At 36.9% G+C, this 14590-nt stretch overlaps 1 protein-coding gene across 1 annotated transcript in view; it reads right to left on the bottom strand.

The window, feature by feature from the left end:
- CFAP47 (cilia and flagella associated protein 47) overlaps window positions 1-14590 on the bottom strand; it is a 521025-nt gene that overhangs the window by 243213 nt on the left and 263222 nt on the right. Inside the window, exon 40 of the mRNA XM_032330937.1 lies at window positions 8996-9073. Within this exon, the coding sequence (XP_032186828.1) occupies window positions 8996-9073 (78 nt within the window). The remainder of the gene's footprint in view (window positions 1-8995; window positions 9074-14590) is intronic.

The following is a 14590-nucleotide window of genomic DNA, read 5'->3' as shown; positions in this document are numbered from 1 at the left end:
GCTTCTTTCTCATAAAGAGAAGAGACATGGGCAGCTGCTTAAGCTCTGGTTGCATTTCTGAAAATTATTTAGCAGACCACAGCCTGAAACAACTGTCTCCCTTGAAAGATTCCATATCTTTCAGATCCCATCCATTTTTCCCCAAACTGCTCTTCTCAATATTCATAATTACTTTGCTCCACAAGCTGGCAATTAGCATCTCAGCTCTCAGATATTGTTTGCCTGATTTTTTTCTGAAAATACAAAATCTCTGTATTTTCTTACCCTGTCATTTGCTTTTGCATGAATTTTTTTTTTAATTAAAGACTTTATTTATTAATTTGAAAGAGAGAACGAACAGTGCAGAGGGGCAGAGGGAGAAAGAGAGAGGCAGACTCCTCACTGAGCAGGAAGACCAGCACAGGGGATGGGGTGGGGAGGCTCCATCCCAGCACCCAGGAGATCATGACCTGAGCCAAAGGCAGGCCTATAACCAACTGAGCCATCCAGGTGCCCCTTGGTTTTCCTGAATTTGATGCTGTAAAAATATATGGACTATTTCCAAGTAAAATTCTAGCCATATTGATTTCTTTTCTCCACTGACTTTTCTTGATACAACACTCTTTTTTTTTTTTAAAGATTTTATTCATTTATTTGACAGACAGAGATCAATCACAAGTAGGCAGAGAAACAGGCAGAGAGAGAGGAAACAGGCTCCTTGTTGAGCAGAGAGCCCGATGTGGGGCTCAATCCCAGGACCCTGAGATCATGGCCTGAGCCGAAGGCAGAGGCTTTAACCCACTGAGCCACCCAGATGCCCCTTGATACAACATTCTTAATAAGGCTTACCACATCTTGTAAGTACTCTCTGCTTTACTTCAACTCACAGACATTCTGATTAGCTGTTTTAATATTTTATGTAATTTGGACACTAATAGACACTTTAAGGCTATCGAGACATACTAGACATTTTAGCAATTATAAGGGAGACCATTCAGAGAGTGGGAAAAACAATAAAGAATGTTTATTTCTCGATGCCTGTTTCCACAGCCATCTCTATAATGGAGCTGTAGGTAGAATGCCTGATTAAAATCCTCAGACTGAGGGTTGCTGGGGGGAGGGGGCTTGGGAGAAGGGGGTGGGATTATGGACATTGGGGAGGGTATGTGCTTTGGTGAGTGCTGTGAAGTGTGTAAACCTGGTGATTCACAGACCTGTACCCCTGGGGATAAAAATATATGTTTATAAAAAATAAAAATAAAAAAAAAATCCTCAGATAATTTGAGAACTTCATTTTGCTCAATCCTTGCAATATCTGGCCCTTTAGCCATTTTTTCCATAATGAATGGAAAAGCAGAGAAATTTGGGCTTCTTTTTCTTTTTCTTTTCTTTATGTATTTTCTTGGAGAATAGCTAATGAAAGTGCCTTTTGAATAAATCAGAGTTGCCTTATCCTCAAAGGAGACTCTCAAATGTACAAAAATTGAGTTACCTGTGGTAAAGACAGATAGGAAAAAATTGCAGACCTAGAAATGTTATTATCTTGCTCATAAAACTAGTGATTATCATGATTAATTCAGAGATGTCAGAAAATAATTTAATAAAGTAATTTGGTTCAGGTAAATTCTATTTTCCCTGATCAACATTCTTGAGTCTAGAACTTCAGTGATAAACCCAGCTTGTTTACAAAACCAGTATCTTGCTGATCAAAGAAAGAACAGAAAACCAATCCTACCTCACACCTCAGTGTTTGCTATCATCTTCCTAAATGCTCACCAACTGCCGCTGAAGCTATGGCAGAGGGAGCACTTTTAAACCCCTGGTCTTAAAGAAGAAATAGCATCAAAAGAGGTTAAAATTATATATAATACTGTTGATCAAGCAAGGGAATATCTTCTACTAATTTAGTAGTGGGCTGAAGTCAGGGAGTGAAGCCTACTTAGGAGGTGTAAAGGGATGACATTCCTTTTTTCTCTGCAGGGATGACCCACAGCTCTTTTCAAACTAAAATGACCAAAATGGTTCTATTCAGAGCATGAATAAATCAGCCCCAAGAATGACTTACTACTCAAACCTTTTCAGTTGGGGAGGAGAGATCTTTAACATAAGCCTTCATGAAGCTACTCCTGGGCCAGCATTCACAGCTGTGTCCAAATCAAAGAACAAATTTTCTGGTTCAAGACTAATTTTCATGCATCACAGGAAGGAATGTAAGTGGATCAATTTTGAGATACACTCCATCCTCCATGCGCCTAGGGCTTCTTTAAAAAAGGACCCAGTGGTCTCTGGAGGGTAGTAAAAATGAAATACTTGGGGCGCCTGGGTGGCTCAGTGGGTTAAAGCCTCTGCCTTCAGTTTGGGTCATGGTCCCGGGGTCCTGGGATTGAGCCCCACATCGGGCTCTCTGTTCAGCAGGGAGCCTGCTTCCCCCACTCTCTCTCTGCCTGCCTCTCTGCCTACTTGTGATCTCTGTCAAGTAAATAAATAAAATCTTTTTTAAAAAATGGAATACTTGCTGTTTTTAGTACATCTTTGGCTCCTGAGTGACTGAGAAGTCTGTAAAGCAAGGTGTACCAACCCAGGATGCGAGGACAGAGTGGATCTGTGAATTCAAATGGGGAAAAATTCCATCTTGACTCCCACTAACTCTTTTTTTTTTTTAATATTTTATTTATTTATTTGACAGAGAGATCACAAGTAGGCAGAGAGGCAGGCAGAGAGAGAGAGAGGGAAGCAGGCTCCCCACTGAGCAGAGAGCCCGATGCAGGGCTCGATCCCAGGACGCAGAGATCGTGACCTGAGCCGAAGGCAGAGGCTTAACCCACTGAGCCACCCAGGTGCTCCACTCCCACTAACTCTTAATAGCAATTTAAATCAAGCCACAGTAGCATTAGCTGTAATATGAAATGGTCACCAAATAATCATGGATATGTTTATATTGCATTTCAATTCTTATACATATCTTAAGCTATTATTTACAATCATAACTACTTTTAAAGTATGGTAGTTATTATGTCCACCAGTAGATTTTATTGTGTATTATGTTAAGTATATATTTTAACACATTACAATTTTAAAATATTTTTATTATCTGCTGGAGTATGAGTTTCCTCTATGCCATAGATTGAATTGCATCACCATTAAATTCATATGTTAAAGCCCCAATTCTCCAAATGACTAATTTTGGAGATAGGGCCTATAAGAAGGTGATCAAGGTTAAATGAGGTCATAAGGGTGGGGCCCTGATACAACAGAATTAGTGTTCTTGTAAGAAAAGCCAGCAGTGAGTTTACTGTTATGCATGCTCAAAGAGGTCAAGTAAGCCCACAGCAAGAAAGCTGCTACCAACAAGTCAAGAGAAGAGGCCTCCAAATGAAAACTATCTTGCCTGTACCTTGATCTTGGACTTCCAAACTCCAGAGCTATGGGAAATAAATTTCTGTTGTTTAGGCCATCATTTCCATGTTATTTTGTTACTGCAGCCTGGGAAGATTAAGATACTCTCTAATTCTTATATCTTAGTTTAATATTTATAAAACATTATTCTGTAAAGTAGAATAGGCTTCATCACACTGGCAAAGGCCGTGAAGAAATTAAAAACAGGTATGAAACTCTCCTGTAGAGCAAAAGGATCATGGCAGATTATGACACTTAGTACCTACATCTGGCTTCTGAATCACTGTTTTCCTTGGAGATTTGCCTAATTCTAAGTGTCACCAATTATTCAGTGTAGTAAAATGAAATATCTTAAAATCATAGCCATGCAGAATTGAGCTTTTCTGGGTTTTTAGCAAGAATCAAGACTCAGAAAAATATCTGAAAAATATCAGGGACTTCTTTCATTTGGGTGAAAGCTACTCTGGGCCAAGGTACTCTGAGAGACAAGGATAAAAGACAAAGCTCCTAAATTCACAGATTATAGTCTGTCATACTAAGTAAGTCTACAAGGAATAATTACAAAGCAGAAGGATAAACACTTCAACACCTTTTCAACTTTCATTCACATTTTCCCACAATCCATATGCATAAGCATATGTCTTATATTTCCCCTTGCCTCTCCCCTCTTCCAATGTTGCAGCAATTCCTTCCTCCCACGCTCCTTTTATACTTACAGGAAACTTCTCCCCTGCTCTAGATTTGGGCCATCAAAATCTTACATTTCCGATCCCGATTTGTATATTATAAAGAACAGCAGAGTATAACATATGCATGAGAAAAACGTGCATAGTACTTCATTATTCTCCTTAAATGTCTTCTCTTTCTAGGTGTGCAATTCTTTTCTATCCATCTTTACCATAAATAGTATAGGTAACTCAGTTTTTCTGGGTTTGAGGGTCTCTTTAAGGATAAGACAACTCTGATTTATTCAAAAGGTCTTTTCATTAGCTAGTCCCCAACAATATATGTAAAGAAAAGAGAAGGGAGATGAAACCCAGGATCTCCATATCTAGAGAGTGATACTCCTTGCCAATGAGCTCATGAACTTTTTTTTTTTTTTTTTGGTACAACATATATTACTAATGCATTCTGCCCTGGACAATTGCCTCCACTTGTATACGATTTTCTTTTTCTTCTCTACTTGATGGTTGGCTCCTTGAGAACCAGATCTATGACTTATTTATTTGATATGCCTCCGGTACTAAGAGCACTGCTTAAGGGGCCACTTAGTAAGAATTTATTAAATGATAAATAATTCAATGCTGCTGAAAAAATAGCAAGTCATATTACTGTAGGAAATTATTTACATAGTGCTCACTTCTGAACACCATTGACCTATCATTTAATTTTAAATTGTGGCTAAAATCAGCGTCCTGTCCTGATCCTTTCTGGTAATCCTTTGGATTTAATTAGAATAAAAAAGTTCTTAGCGGTTCTTGCTTATGCTCATGGATCATGTTCCTGTGTGATGAATATGAAGTTTTATCATCCATGTGGTTTCAAATGTGCTGTCTTATGTGTGTCTGTTGCTTAGGAAGAGCAGTTTATAGAGGCATTTTAAAAATTTTAAATAGGAGACTTGACTTTTTTTTTATGCCACATGAAAGATAATTTCAGCACTTTACTGCTCATTTGAGAAGAGAATATTTATTATTTGAGGAGATACTGACTGAAATGATTTGAGAAGGAGTTTCAGTTAGCATATGCTAGGTCATGCTGCAATAACACCCCGCATCTCAGTGGATTAAGCATAGTAGTTCACTTCAGGCTCCCATTACATGTCTCTCCTAGGTGGAGAGGATGGCCTCAAAGATCCTTGGTGAAGACAACTCCATTTCTATATATACTTCTTTAACTGTATCAAGGAAAGGGAATGAGAGAAATTGTTCACTGCATCTTAAACCTACCCTTGGAGAAAATATTTTGTACTTTTCCTCACATGCCACTGGCTGATTAAGTTATATATTCATAAATAACTTCAACTGGGTAAGTGTAATGTTACTACATGCCTAAAAAGAATAGAACAGGGATATTTGTTAAGAGCTCTGAAAAGGGATTACTGGTAGTTTATGGAGTAATTTTTTTTAATCTTTTCTTGTTCTCTTATGTTACCTTGCTGATTAGACCTAGAGACCAGAATGGGAGTTACTGAGAAAGTGTAATGTTTATTGTATGGTATATTATATACCGAAGTTATTAATCATAGAGGTACTAGATCAGACCTCCATTTTGGTCATGATTCAAAATGCACGTTCTTAAGTTTTATTTGTATCTGGAAATCTATTCAAGACAAAAATTTAGGGAGAGCTTTAAGAAAAACCGGGTGTATAATATTGCTAAGTATTATTTTATTAAGACATATTTAAAGATCAAAAGGTCTTATTATGCTAATGAAGCCAGACTGAGGAAATACTAGATAGTTTTGTGCTAGTTGGAATAAAACTCTCTTCTGTGTCCCCTCATGGTGGAACCTGTTGATTGCCTATCCCAGTATCCATGGGCCCTTCCCTCCCCTCACTTTACTGTGATATGTATGTGGAGAAGGGCCTTTCTTAGTCTTCCTTCCAGCTAGATTTGGCCAACTGGCTACAAGCAGAAGTGCTGTGTGCTATTTCTGGAAGTTTCCCTAACAGAGAAAGAAAGGGCACACTCTTATTGTGCTTCATCCTTTCTGCTGCCTATGAAGTAGATTGGATTGTTGGAGTTCTGGATACTTTAGCTAATCCTTGCGAAAGTGAATAAAGATTTGCCTGCTATGTGAATTAGAGCCTAGAGGTGTTATACAGCAAGCAGTTAGGACCCCCAAAAAGGAGCCATAATAAGTGCTTCTAATCAATCTCTTAAGAACTGTCAGAAAGACAACCTTTGGGGTAAACTTAAGACTGTTCTATTTCAACCCAAAATATGAATTTGGGGCCATTCAGCTCAGAACAGTGCTGACATGATAAACCAGAGACTATGTCTTTTCCTTAAAAAACTGTAGCCTTTGCCTTTTCAAATCCCACTCTCACCTCTGATCTGATAGGCAGTCTTCACAGAGGTGCAAAGGAGTAAATCACCAATTCTTTAAACAAAGGGCTCTGAATCATTCTTTGACAGTTAATGTACAGAAGCCTAACTACTCTATAGTAGATCCTATTCTCCCTGACCAATACTCAGTATCACCATATCTTTATGTTAGTTTTATCACAGGAAGCTTTCAGCAGGGAACTAAGAATGTAAAATATTTTAAGTATGAATGGAAGAGACTATATGAGAAAGAATGATCAATGTTTGAGACCATGATAGACATACTTCTTCAGCGGTACTGCATGCTGAATTGGTAATTATTTTGGATGAGTACTTGAAAAGTGTCCTTTCTAGCCAAAAATTACATTACAAAGGTCTTAATACTTGTTTATTTCCATTACGGTTTAGATTTGAGAAGCATAACATTAAAAAAGATATCTTTACCTATAGCTTCAGTAATTATGAAATTTTGGAGCTAATCAAAACCATTCCAGAATATTACATGAAGAAAAATCATGTTGAAGTTTGGGATATAGAATTCCTAAACTGCATTCTAAATTAACAAAATAGACTTGTAGCACCTGGATGGCTTAGTCAGTTCAGCATCTCTTGATTTCGCTCAGCTCACAGTCTCAGGGTCATGAGATTGAGCCCTACACTGGGCTCCATGCTCACCTGGGTGTCTGCTTAGGAAATTCTTTTTCCCTCTCCCCCTGCCCCTTCCCTTGTTCATGCATGCTCCTTCTCTCTCTAAAATAAATAAGTAAATCTTTAAAAAGAGAGAGAAAGCAGACTCAATTTTGCTGTTCATTAAACTGATCCAATTTTGAGTTACTTATTCTCACAGATACCTATAACATTGCTTTGAGATCTGACTCCAGTTTAATATGTGATACTATAAATTATTTGCAATTAATGTGGAAAAACTAATTCAAGGCCATTCAGGAAAAATCTATAATGCCAGACAGCTGCTTAATCAAGAAGGAAGAGACTAAAAAGATAAAGACTTAGGAGAAGTATTTACTGAAGAGTTTTTAGCAATACCAGCACTTCATACTACAAAGAAATTAACAAAAATTACCTACAATACTCTATTCTTATGATTAATGATGCTTTATCATTCAAGGCATTAATTCATTATTTTCTTGATGACAGAAAAATGTAAAAGTAAGATTTTGAATGCCTTAGTTAAGTCTGTAATTAGCATTCAACAAAACAAATGCTCTGAGATAAAAATGGTGTGCTCCTAAAACAACTTTTCTCAAAGACCAACCAATGAAGAAGTCAAGCATAATAAATGTAATCCTTATAACATAATAAAACTATTGGCTTAAATACAATTCACTTTTGGAAAATAAACTATATTCTTTTTAATCTTAGCAAGTTCTGCACAAATCACTTTAAGAGTTTCTGAGGACTTCAACATTGGTTATTCCTATGGTTTAAAAGTTGCCAAATCCTTGACTCCTGACACAGTTTTGCATCTAAAAGGATGACACTGTCGTTATCAAGCATTACACAGAGACAAGGGTAGAAAATAAACTAACATAGTAGCTATGAAGTAGTTGTTATAGTAATGGTCAGTATATGCACGCATTTCACTAAGATATACTTGCATTATTTTCTTTCTAGCTGATTTTCTTTAACCTTGACAATGTTGTTTTATTCTATTTCACATTGAATAGTTATTTAGTAATTCAAAATAGATCAGAAATATAAAGCAATCTAACTTTTAAAAATTCTGCTTCTCTACTCCAAAGTCAAAGTCTCTTTCTAAACTAAACACGGATCTCATAATGTAGGTAGAGTAAGCCTAAATACAGTTGATCCTCACTATCTACAAATTCTGGTTATTTGCAAATTTGCCTCCTCACTAAAATTGATTTGTAACCCCCAAATCCATACTCACGGAGCTTCCCCTGTTGTTTGTGCACATGTGCAGAGTGGCAAAAAGTTCCAGTCAATGGTCACACAGTTCCCAGCTAAAGTCAACAAAAGTGACACTAGGCCTTTCTGCTTCAGTTCTCACATGCAGATGACCAGAGGAGGGAGACAGTAGGAGGCAGTACAGAAGAAAAATGTTCAAGAAGCCCCACCTCTGGGGCCAGGTGGACAAGATTTGAAACAATTTGTGGCAATTTAGTGGGTCAGCCTTATACAAGTCATTTAACATGGATGAACTTTATTTTCTCTATGTAAAAATAAAATCTACCAGGATGAGTTGTTTTTAGGATGTATAATTATCTTCTATGTGATTACATATATTTCTTCTGGGAATAATGGCACAGTATTCATTCACTGAGTGCCACAATTTTATGGAACATAACTATCACAAATAATGAGAATCCACTGTATTTAATCAATTGCATATTTATGCAATTTTCATGCACATAGCCTAGTAACACATGAGAGAACAGAATAACTGAATAATATAAATTTTATATATAATATAAATTAAATATTTCAAATAAACAAAAACTACTGTATAATTAATAACAAGTTCAGTTGAATGCTAATTTCTCAGAATTTTTCCTGAGAAAATTATAAGCATAAATATATTCATATTTACCCATGGTTCATGAATTGTCCAGATTCTGTTAATTGAGATGGCAAAGAGATAAATGTTGAGGACTCCACCAAACTGACACTAAAATAAATGAAAAAAGGATTATTTTGAATTCTACTATAACAAAATTCAAATGACCACAAAACATTCTTTTAAATTTTTTTCCATCATTCATAAAATATAGAATCAGAATAAATTTCAGTTAAAAAATCTGTATGTTCTCATTCTGCATCTCAAAACATGTATGTTTTTAAAAAGAGAAAGATCAGGGTGCCTGGCTGGTTCAGTTTGTAGAGCATGCAACTCTTGATCTCAGGGTTGTGAATTCAAGCCACATGCTGGGTGTAGAGATTACTTAAAAGAAAAAAAAAAGATCTGGAATTGAAATATACAAAACATAATATTCTATTATATGGAAAGGCAATATTAATTCTTTTTTTCAAAGATTTATTTATTTATTTGACAGGTAGAGATCACAAGTAGGCAGAGAGGCAGGCAGAGAGAGAGAGAGTAGGAAGCAGGCTCCCTGCCAAGCAGAGAGCCCGATGTGGGGCTCGATCCCAGGACCCTGGGATCATGACCTGAGCCGAAGGCAGAGGCTTAACTCACTGAACCACCCAGGCACCCCGGCAATATTAATTCTTATAGCAAAGAAATTTAGAACATAAATCACTGCCCAATTATATTCTAGAAATGGAATCATATACTGGTCTCAATGTATTGTCAGAGCTGTACACATTTCCTTTTTAATCTTATTTTCAAAAAAGAAAAATATTTCTTTCAGGACTGGATATAAGATGTGGATACAGAGTTAATCAGTGCATTAGTAATTATGCCATCTTCAGGAATTATTTAGCAATTCAGTCCGTCTTATGAGATAATGCTCATTCATTCAGGAAACAGTTACAGAGACTCCATTATGTGTTATATGTGGGACTGGGTGCTGGAAATACAAGCATGAATCTATTATCCTCTCTACCTTAGGTTGCCCACATTATAGTGGAGGATAGTGTGGAAATGATAAATGATCCTCTAGATATGGATGAAAGATGTCACAAAGAGTCATGCCAGGATGCCTTATTCTATCTGCAGAGTTGAAGAGAATCTGTATAATATTAAGAATAGATTTATTCAAGCTTGATTTTGTAGGGGCCAAATATGGGTTGCACCAAGATGGGCCACATTGGTGTGAAGATTATTTTGAGTTAAAAGCAATAAAAAACTAGATTCAGGGGCGCCTGGGTGGCTCAGTGGGTTAGGCTGCTGCCTTCGGCTCGGGTCATGATCTCAGGGTCCTGGGATCGAGCCCCGCATCGGGCTCTCTGCTCGGCGGGGAGCCTGCTTCCTCCTCTCTCTCTGCCTGCCTCTCTACCTGCTTGTGATCTCTCTCTGTCAAATAAATAAATAAAATCTTTAAAAAAAAAAAACAAACTAGCAGATTCAGGTCAATCTCTTCCTCCTCCTCTCAACTTAGTAATATTTTCATTGGAAAAGAAATCTATCCAGGAAAAGAGCTATTAACAGAGATTTCTCTTTACCTAAGAAATATATCTCCATAATAGGACAACCTCTATGTTCCAGATACCTCCTCTCACTTTCTTGCTAATTGTCTTCCTCCCCTTTGTATCCTTATACCCCTGTCTCCCTTCTTAGCACATGTAAGTCTCATGTTGCTTCACTATCTTTGGCATTTCACGTGTGTGTGAGTATTCCCCTTATGTAAGAAACTAAATTTGATTTTCTTCTGTTAATCTGTCTCAGCCAACTTGATTCTCAGTTTAGCTAAAGGGGCCTTGAAGACCAGAGAAATTTCTTCCTTCCCCAAAAAGTCATGAAAATAAACCTTTATTATGTAATAGTTATTAATTTCATAATATAAGCATTATAATAAAAAACAGATCAATAATAAAATTAATCTAATGTTTTAGTATTGAAACACAAACACACATACAACTGTGCACAAAACTAAAAGGCAACACATTCATACATCTTAATGTTTCAATGTTGAAGGGGTTCAGGATAGCCTCTGCTCCCAGTATGTGTCACTTTGGCATATGGATTATTTTAAGCTGAAGGTAATCAAGACCCTGTGGACTCAAAAGAAACTTTTGCTTCTCCCTTAATTCTAAAGAAGAATCTATATTGGGGGTCTTTCCCAGAATAAGGGTTATTAGCAGAAATAAATTTTAACTGAGTGACCCATCTGTATGACAGGGCAAATGTCTAATTATCAAACATCTGCTTTTCTTTTCTTTCTTTTTTTTTTTTTTCTTAAAGATCATTTATTTGAGAGAGAGAGAACACAATAGAGTGGAAGTGGAAGGGAGAAGCAGGTTCCCCTCTGAACAAGGAGCCTGACACAGGACTTGATCCCAGGACCCTGGAATCAGGACTTGAGTTGAAGGCAGACGCTTAACCAGCTAAGCCATCCAGGGGCCCCAGACATCTGTTTTTCTGTTCCCCCTGTGAGGTGCATTCCTCTCCTCTAAAATCCCAGACTCCTACCCCCTTCTCCTTAGTTCAATACGACATATATACCTCATTTTGCTTGTTTCTGGAATTTCCTTGTCTGGGTGGATTCCCCATACTTATACTATTAAATTTGATTTTCTCCTGTTAATCTGTTTCATATCAATGTTTTTCTTAGTCCAGCTGGAAGGACCCTTAAAAGGGACAGGAATTCTTGCTCACTGACAACGTTAATGTCATTTTCTGTCCTTTTAAGTTGGTAGTAGTGAGAGTAAAAATTGTAAGGAATTATATTAATATTAAATACTAAAAATTATTAAACAGACAAAATGAACTATAGGAAAATGTAAACTATGAACTATGTAAGACATGTACCAGACTACCAGATTTGCTTATATCATTTTAAAGTTATAGTTAAGCAAATGTAGGAAGAACTCCTCTCTGGAGGGTAATTTCAATTTAAATTAAGGCACTAAGTCCTCATTCAAATCTCATAAAATTATGATGCAGAAAAAAATGTATAATTTTTTTATATTTCTATAAATCCAAGGTGAATCATCAGGGCAATTTATTTGGGTCGTAATTTGTTCTGGCTAAAAAACAGTTACAAGGATAATACAATTTTACACACAAATAAAAAGACTAAACCAATAAGGTAAATATTAGGTATTTTGCATACTGTGCATGTACCATTTTGAGATAAAATAGCATTTGAAAGGTCTCTGCTTAATTAGATTGAAGATGTCCTCCTTAAAATAGAAATATTACTTATAAAAATGAAATACAAACTGCCATTAAAATGGGAAAAAATCCTATTTGATTACTGTAGTTTCTAAATTGGCAGCTTTCACACTTCAGTATGTATGATAAACATCTGCAGTGCTTAGTCAAAATGAATATTCCCAAATTCTATCTGCATGAATTCTGACTTAGTTAAGTCTGGCAAGGGTTCCAGAACTTTCTATTTAAAACAAGCTCTCCAGCGTGCCTGGGTGGCTCAGTTGGTTGGCGACTGCCTTTGGCTCAGGTCATGATCCCAGAGTCTGGGGATCGAGTACCACATCGGGGTCCCAGCTCCATGGGCAGTCTGCTTCTCCCTCTGACTTTCTTCCTTCTCGTGCTCTCTCTTTTTCTCTCTTTCTCGCTCTCATAAAATCTTAAAAAAACAAAAACAAAAACACAAGCAAGCTCTCCAGATGCTTTTTAAAGAGCTTATATAGAGATTAAACTTTGAACAATCTTGACTTAGACCAGCAATGCTCTAACATTAATGTACCAAAAAATCCTCTGGAGATGTCAAATGCAGATTCTGACTCAAATGGATTGCTGTGGGCCTGAGAATCTGTCCAACAAGCTCCCAGTTGATGCTGATTTTGCTGGTTCAAGGATCATACTTTGAGAAGGAAGAGTCTAATCTAAAACACAAACTATTTTTCAAATAATAAAACGAGGTTACCAGGAAAAGAAAGGCAAGGAATGGCAGAGTTAGAATCATCGCACATTCACTACCCTATAAAAGCAATAAAAAACACTAGGAAAGATTGTAAAAATTAAATTTTCAGAGCTCTGGTTAATTAACGAAAGGCTTACAACAATTTGAGTAGTGTTTATTTAAAAATAAACTGCCACACCTTGATGAGAACAGCAGAGTTTGTGGTCTTGTAACTTTTATTATGCTGTAACTCCCATCTTTCCACTGCTCTGGTAGTAGCTTTGAAAACCAGCAGCCTTGCAACTAAGGTAGTTGTAAAATCTGGCAGGCTTCCAGCCACATGAGGGCACAGACTGAGGCTGGAGCTCATTAAAAAAAGTTCCATTCCTGAGCATTGTTACTTTTTCATGGGTCTCACAGCTCCCTCGAAAAATTGAGTTTGCAAGGTGTTGTCTTTACTGACCTGACTCAAAGGGAAACAGCAATATCCAGGATTTTGCTGAAAACAATCAGTAGCAGTTGTACCTGCGATTCCTATAGCAGCTGGATCAAACAAGAGCTTGTCAAAACATCAAAGGAAGATGTGGGGAACAAGAGGCCTATATGAGGGGCTGAAGTAGCGTGCTAGATCCCCAAACTATGTGAAAGGTCTTCAACCCTGTCTACGAGAGACAACGATGTCCCACCAAATAAAGAATACTAATAAAGAGATAAGTTATTCAAAAGTACCAATTACAAGTTTTAGACGGAAGAAGTACGATACATGAAATAAAAAATCAACAGAGGGACAGAACAGCAGGTTTGCAGTGGCAAAAGAAAGAACGAGTGTACCTGAAAATGGGCCAGATGAAATGATTATCTCTAAAGGACAGAAAGAGAAAATAATGACAAAAAATTAACACAGCCTCGGAAAACTGTGAGATACCATTAAGCACATAAATACAAGCTTCATCAGAATCCTGAAAAGATTAGGGTGCCTGGGTGGCTCAGTGGGTTAAGCCGCTGCCTTCGGCTCAGGTCATGATCTCGGGGTCCTGGGATCGAGTCCCGCATTGGGCTCTCTGCTCAGTAGGGAGCCTGCTTCCCTCTCTCTCTCTCTCTCTCTGCCTGCCTCTCCATCTACTTGTGATTTCTCTCTGTCAAATAAATAAATAAAATCTTTAAAAAAAAAAAAAAAAAAGAATCCTGAAAAGATTAGAAAGAAGCAGCAAGAAAATGCAAAGAAATAAATGATGAACAATTCCCAAGCTTGAACAGAAATATTAATTTACACAACGAAGAAGTCAAAAAAATTTTATTCAGAATAAACTCAAGGCAATCCAAAACTAGAAAATAATAGTCAGCCTGTTAGCAAGCCAAGGCACAGTTAGCAACAAGAAAAAATTGACCAACATCTATGTCGCTCTGCAGTAAAATTAAACAGCAGAGTTCCCAGCTGAAACCCCAGAGGTCAGAAGGCAATGACATTACATATATATATATTTTTTTTTCCTGTGCAAACTTTTAAATTCTACTTTCTGATTTTAATGAAAAGAGTGAGACAATAAATACAAAACTGTTAGGGGCTTATAATGTGTAAAGATGTAATGGGTATAACAGAAATAGCACTAACAAGGGGCTACGAAAAGGTGATATATACAGCAGCAAAATTTCTGAATTACATTGAAATTAGGTTGGTATTAATCTGAACTACATTA

This window comes from Mustela erminea, chromosome X, assembly GCF_009829155.1.
Source record: "Mustela erminea isolate mMusErm1 chromosome X, mMusErm1.Pri, whole genome shotgun sequence".
Classification (NCBI taxonomy): Eukaryota; Metazoa; Chordata; class Mammalia; order Carnivora; family Mustelidae; genus Mustela; species Mustela erminea.
This window is presented reverse-complemented; position numbering and strand designations above follow the sequence as displayed.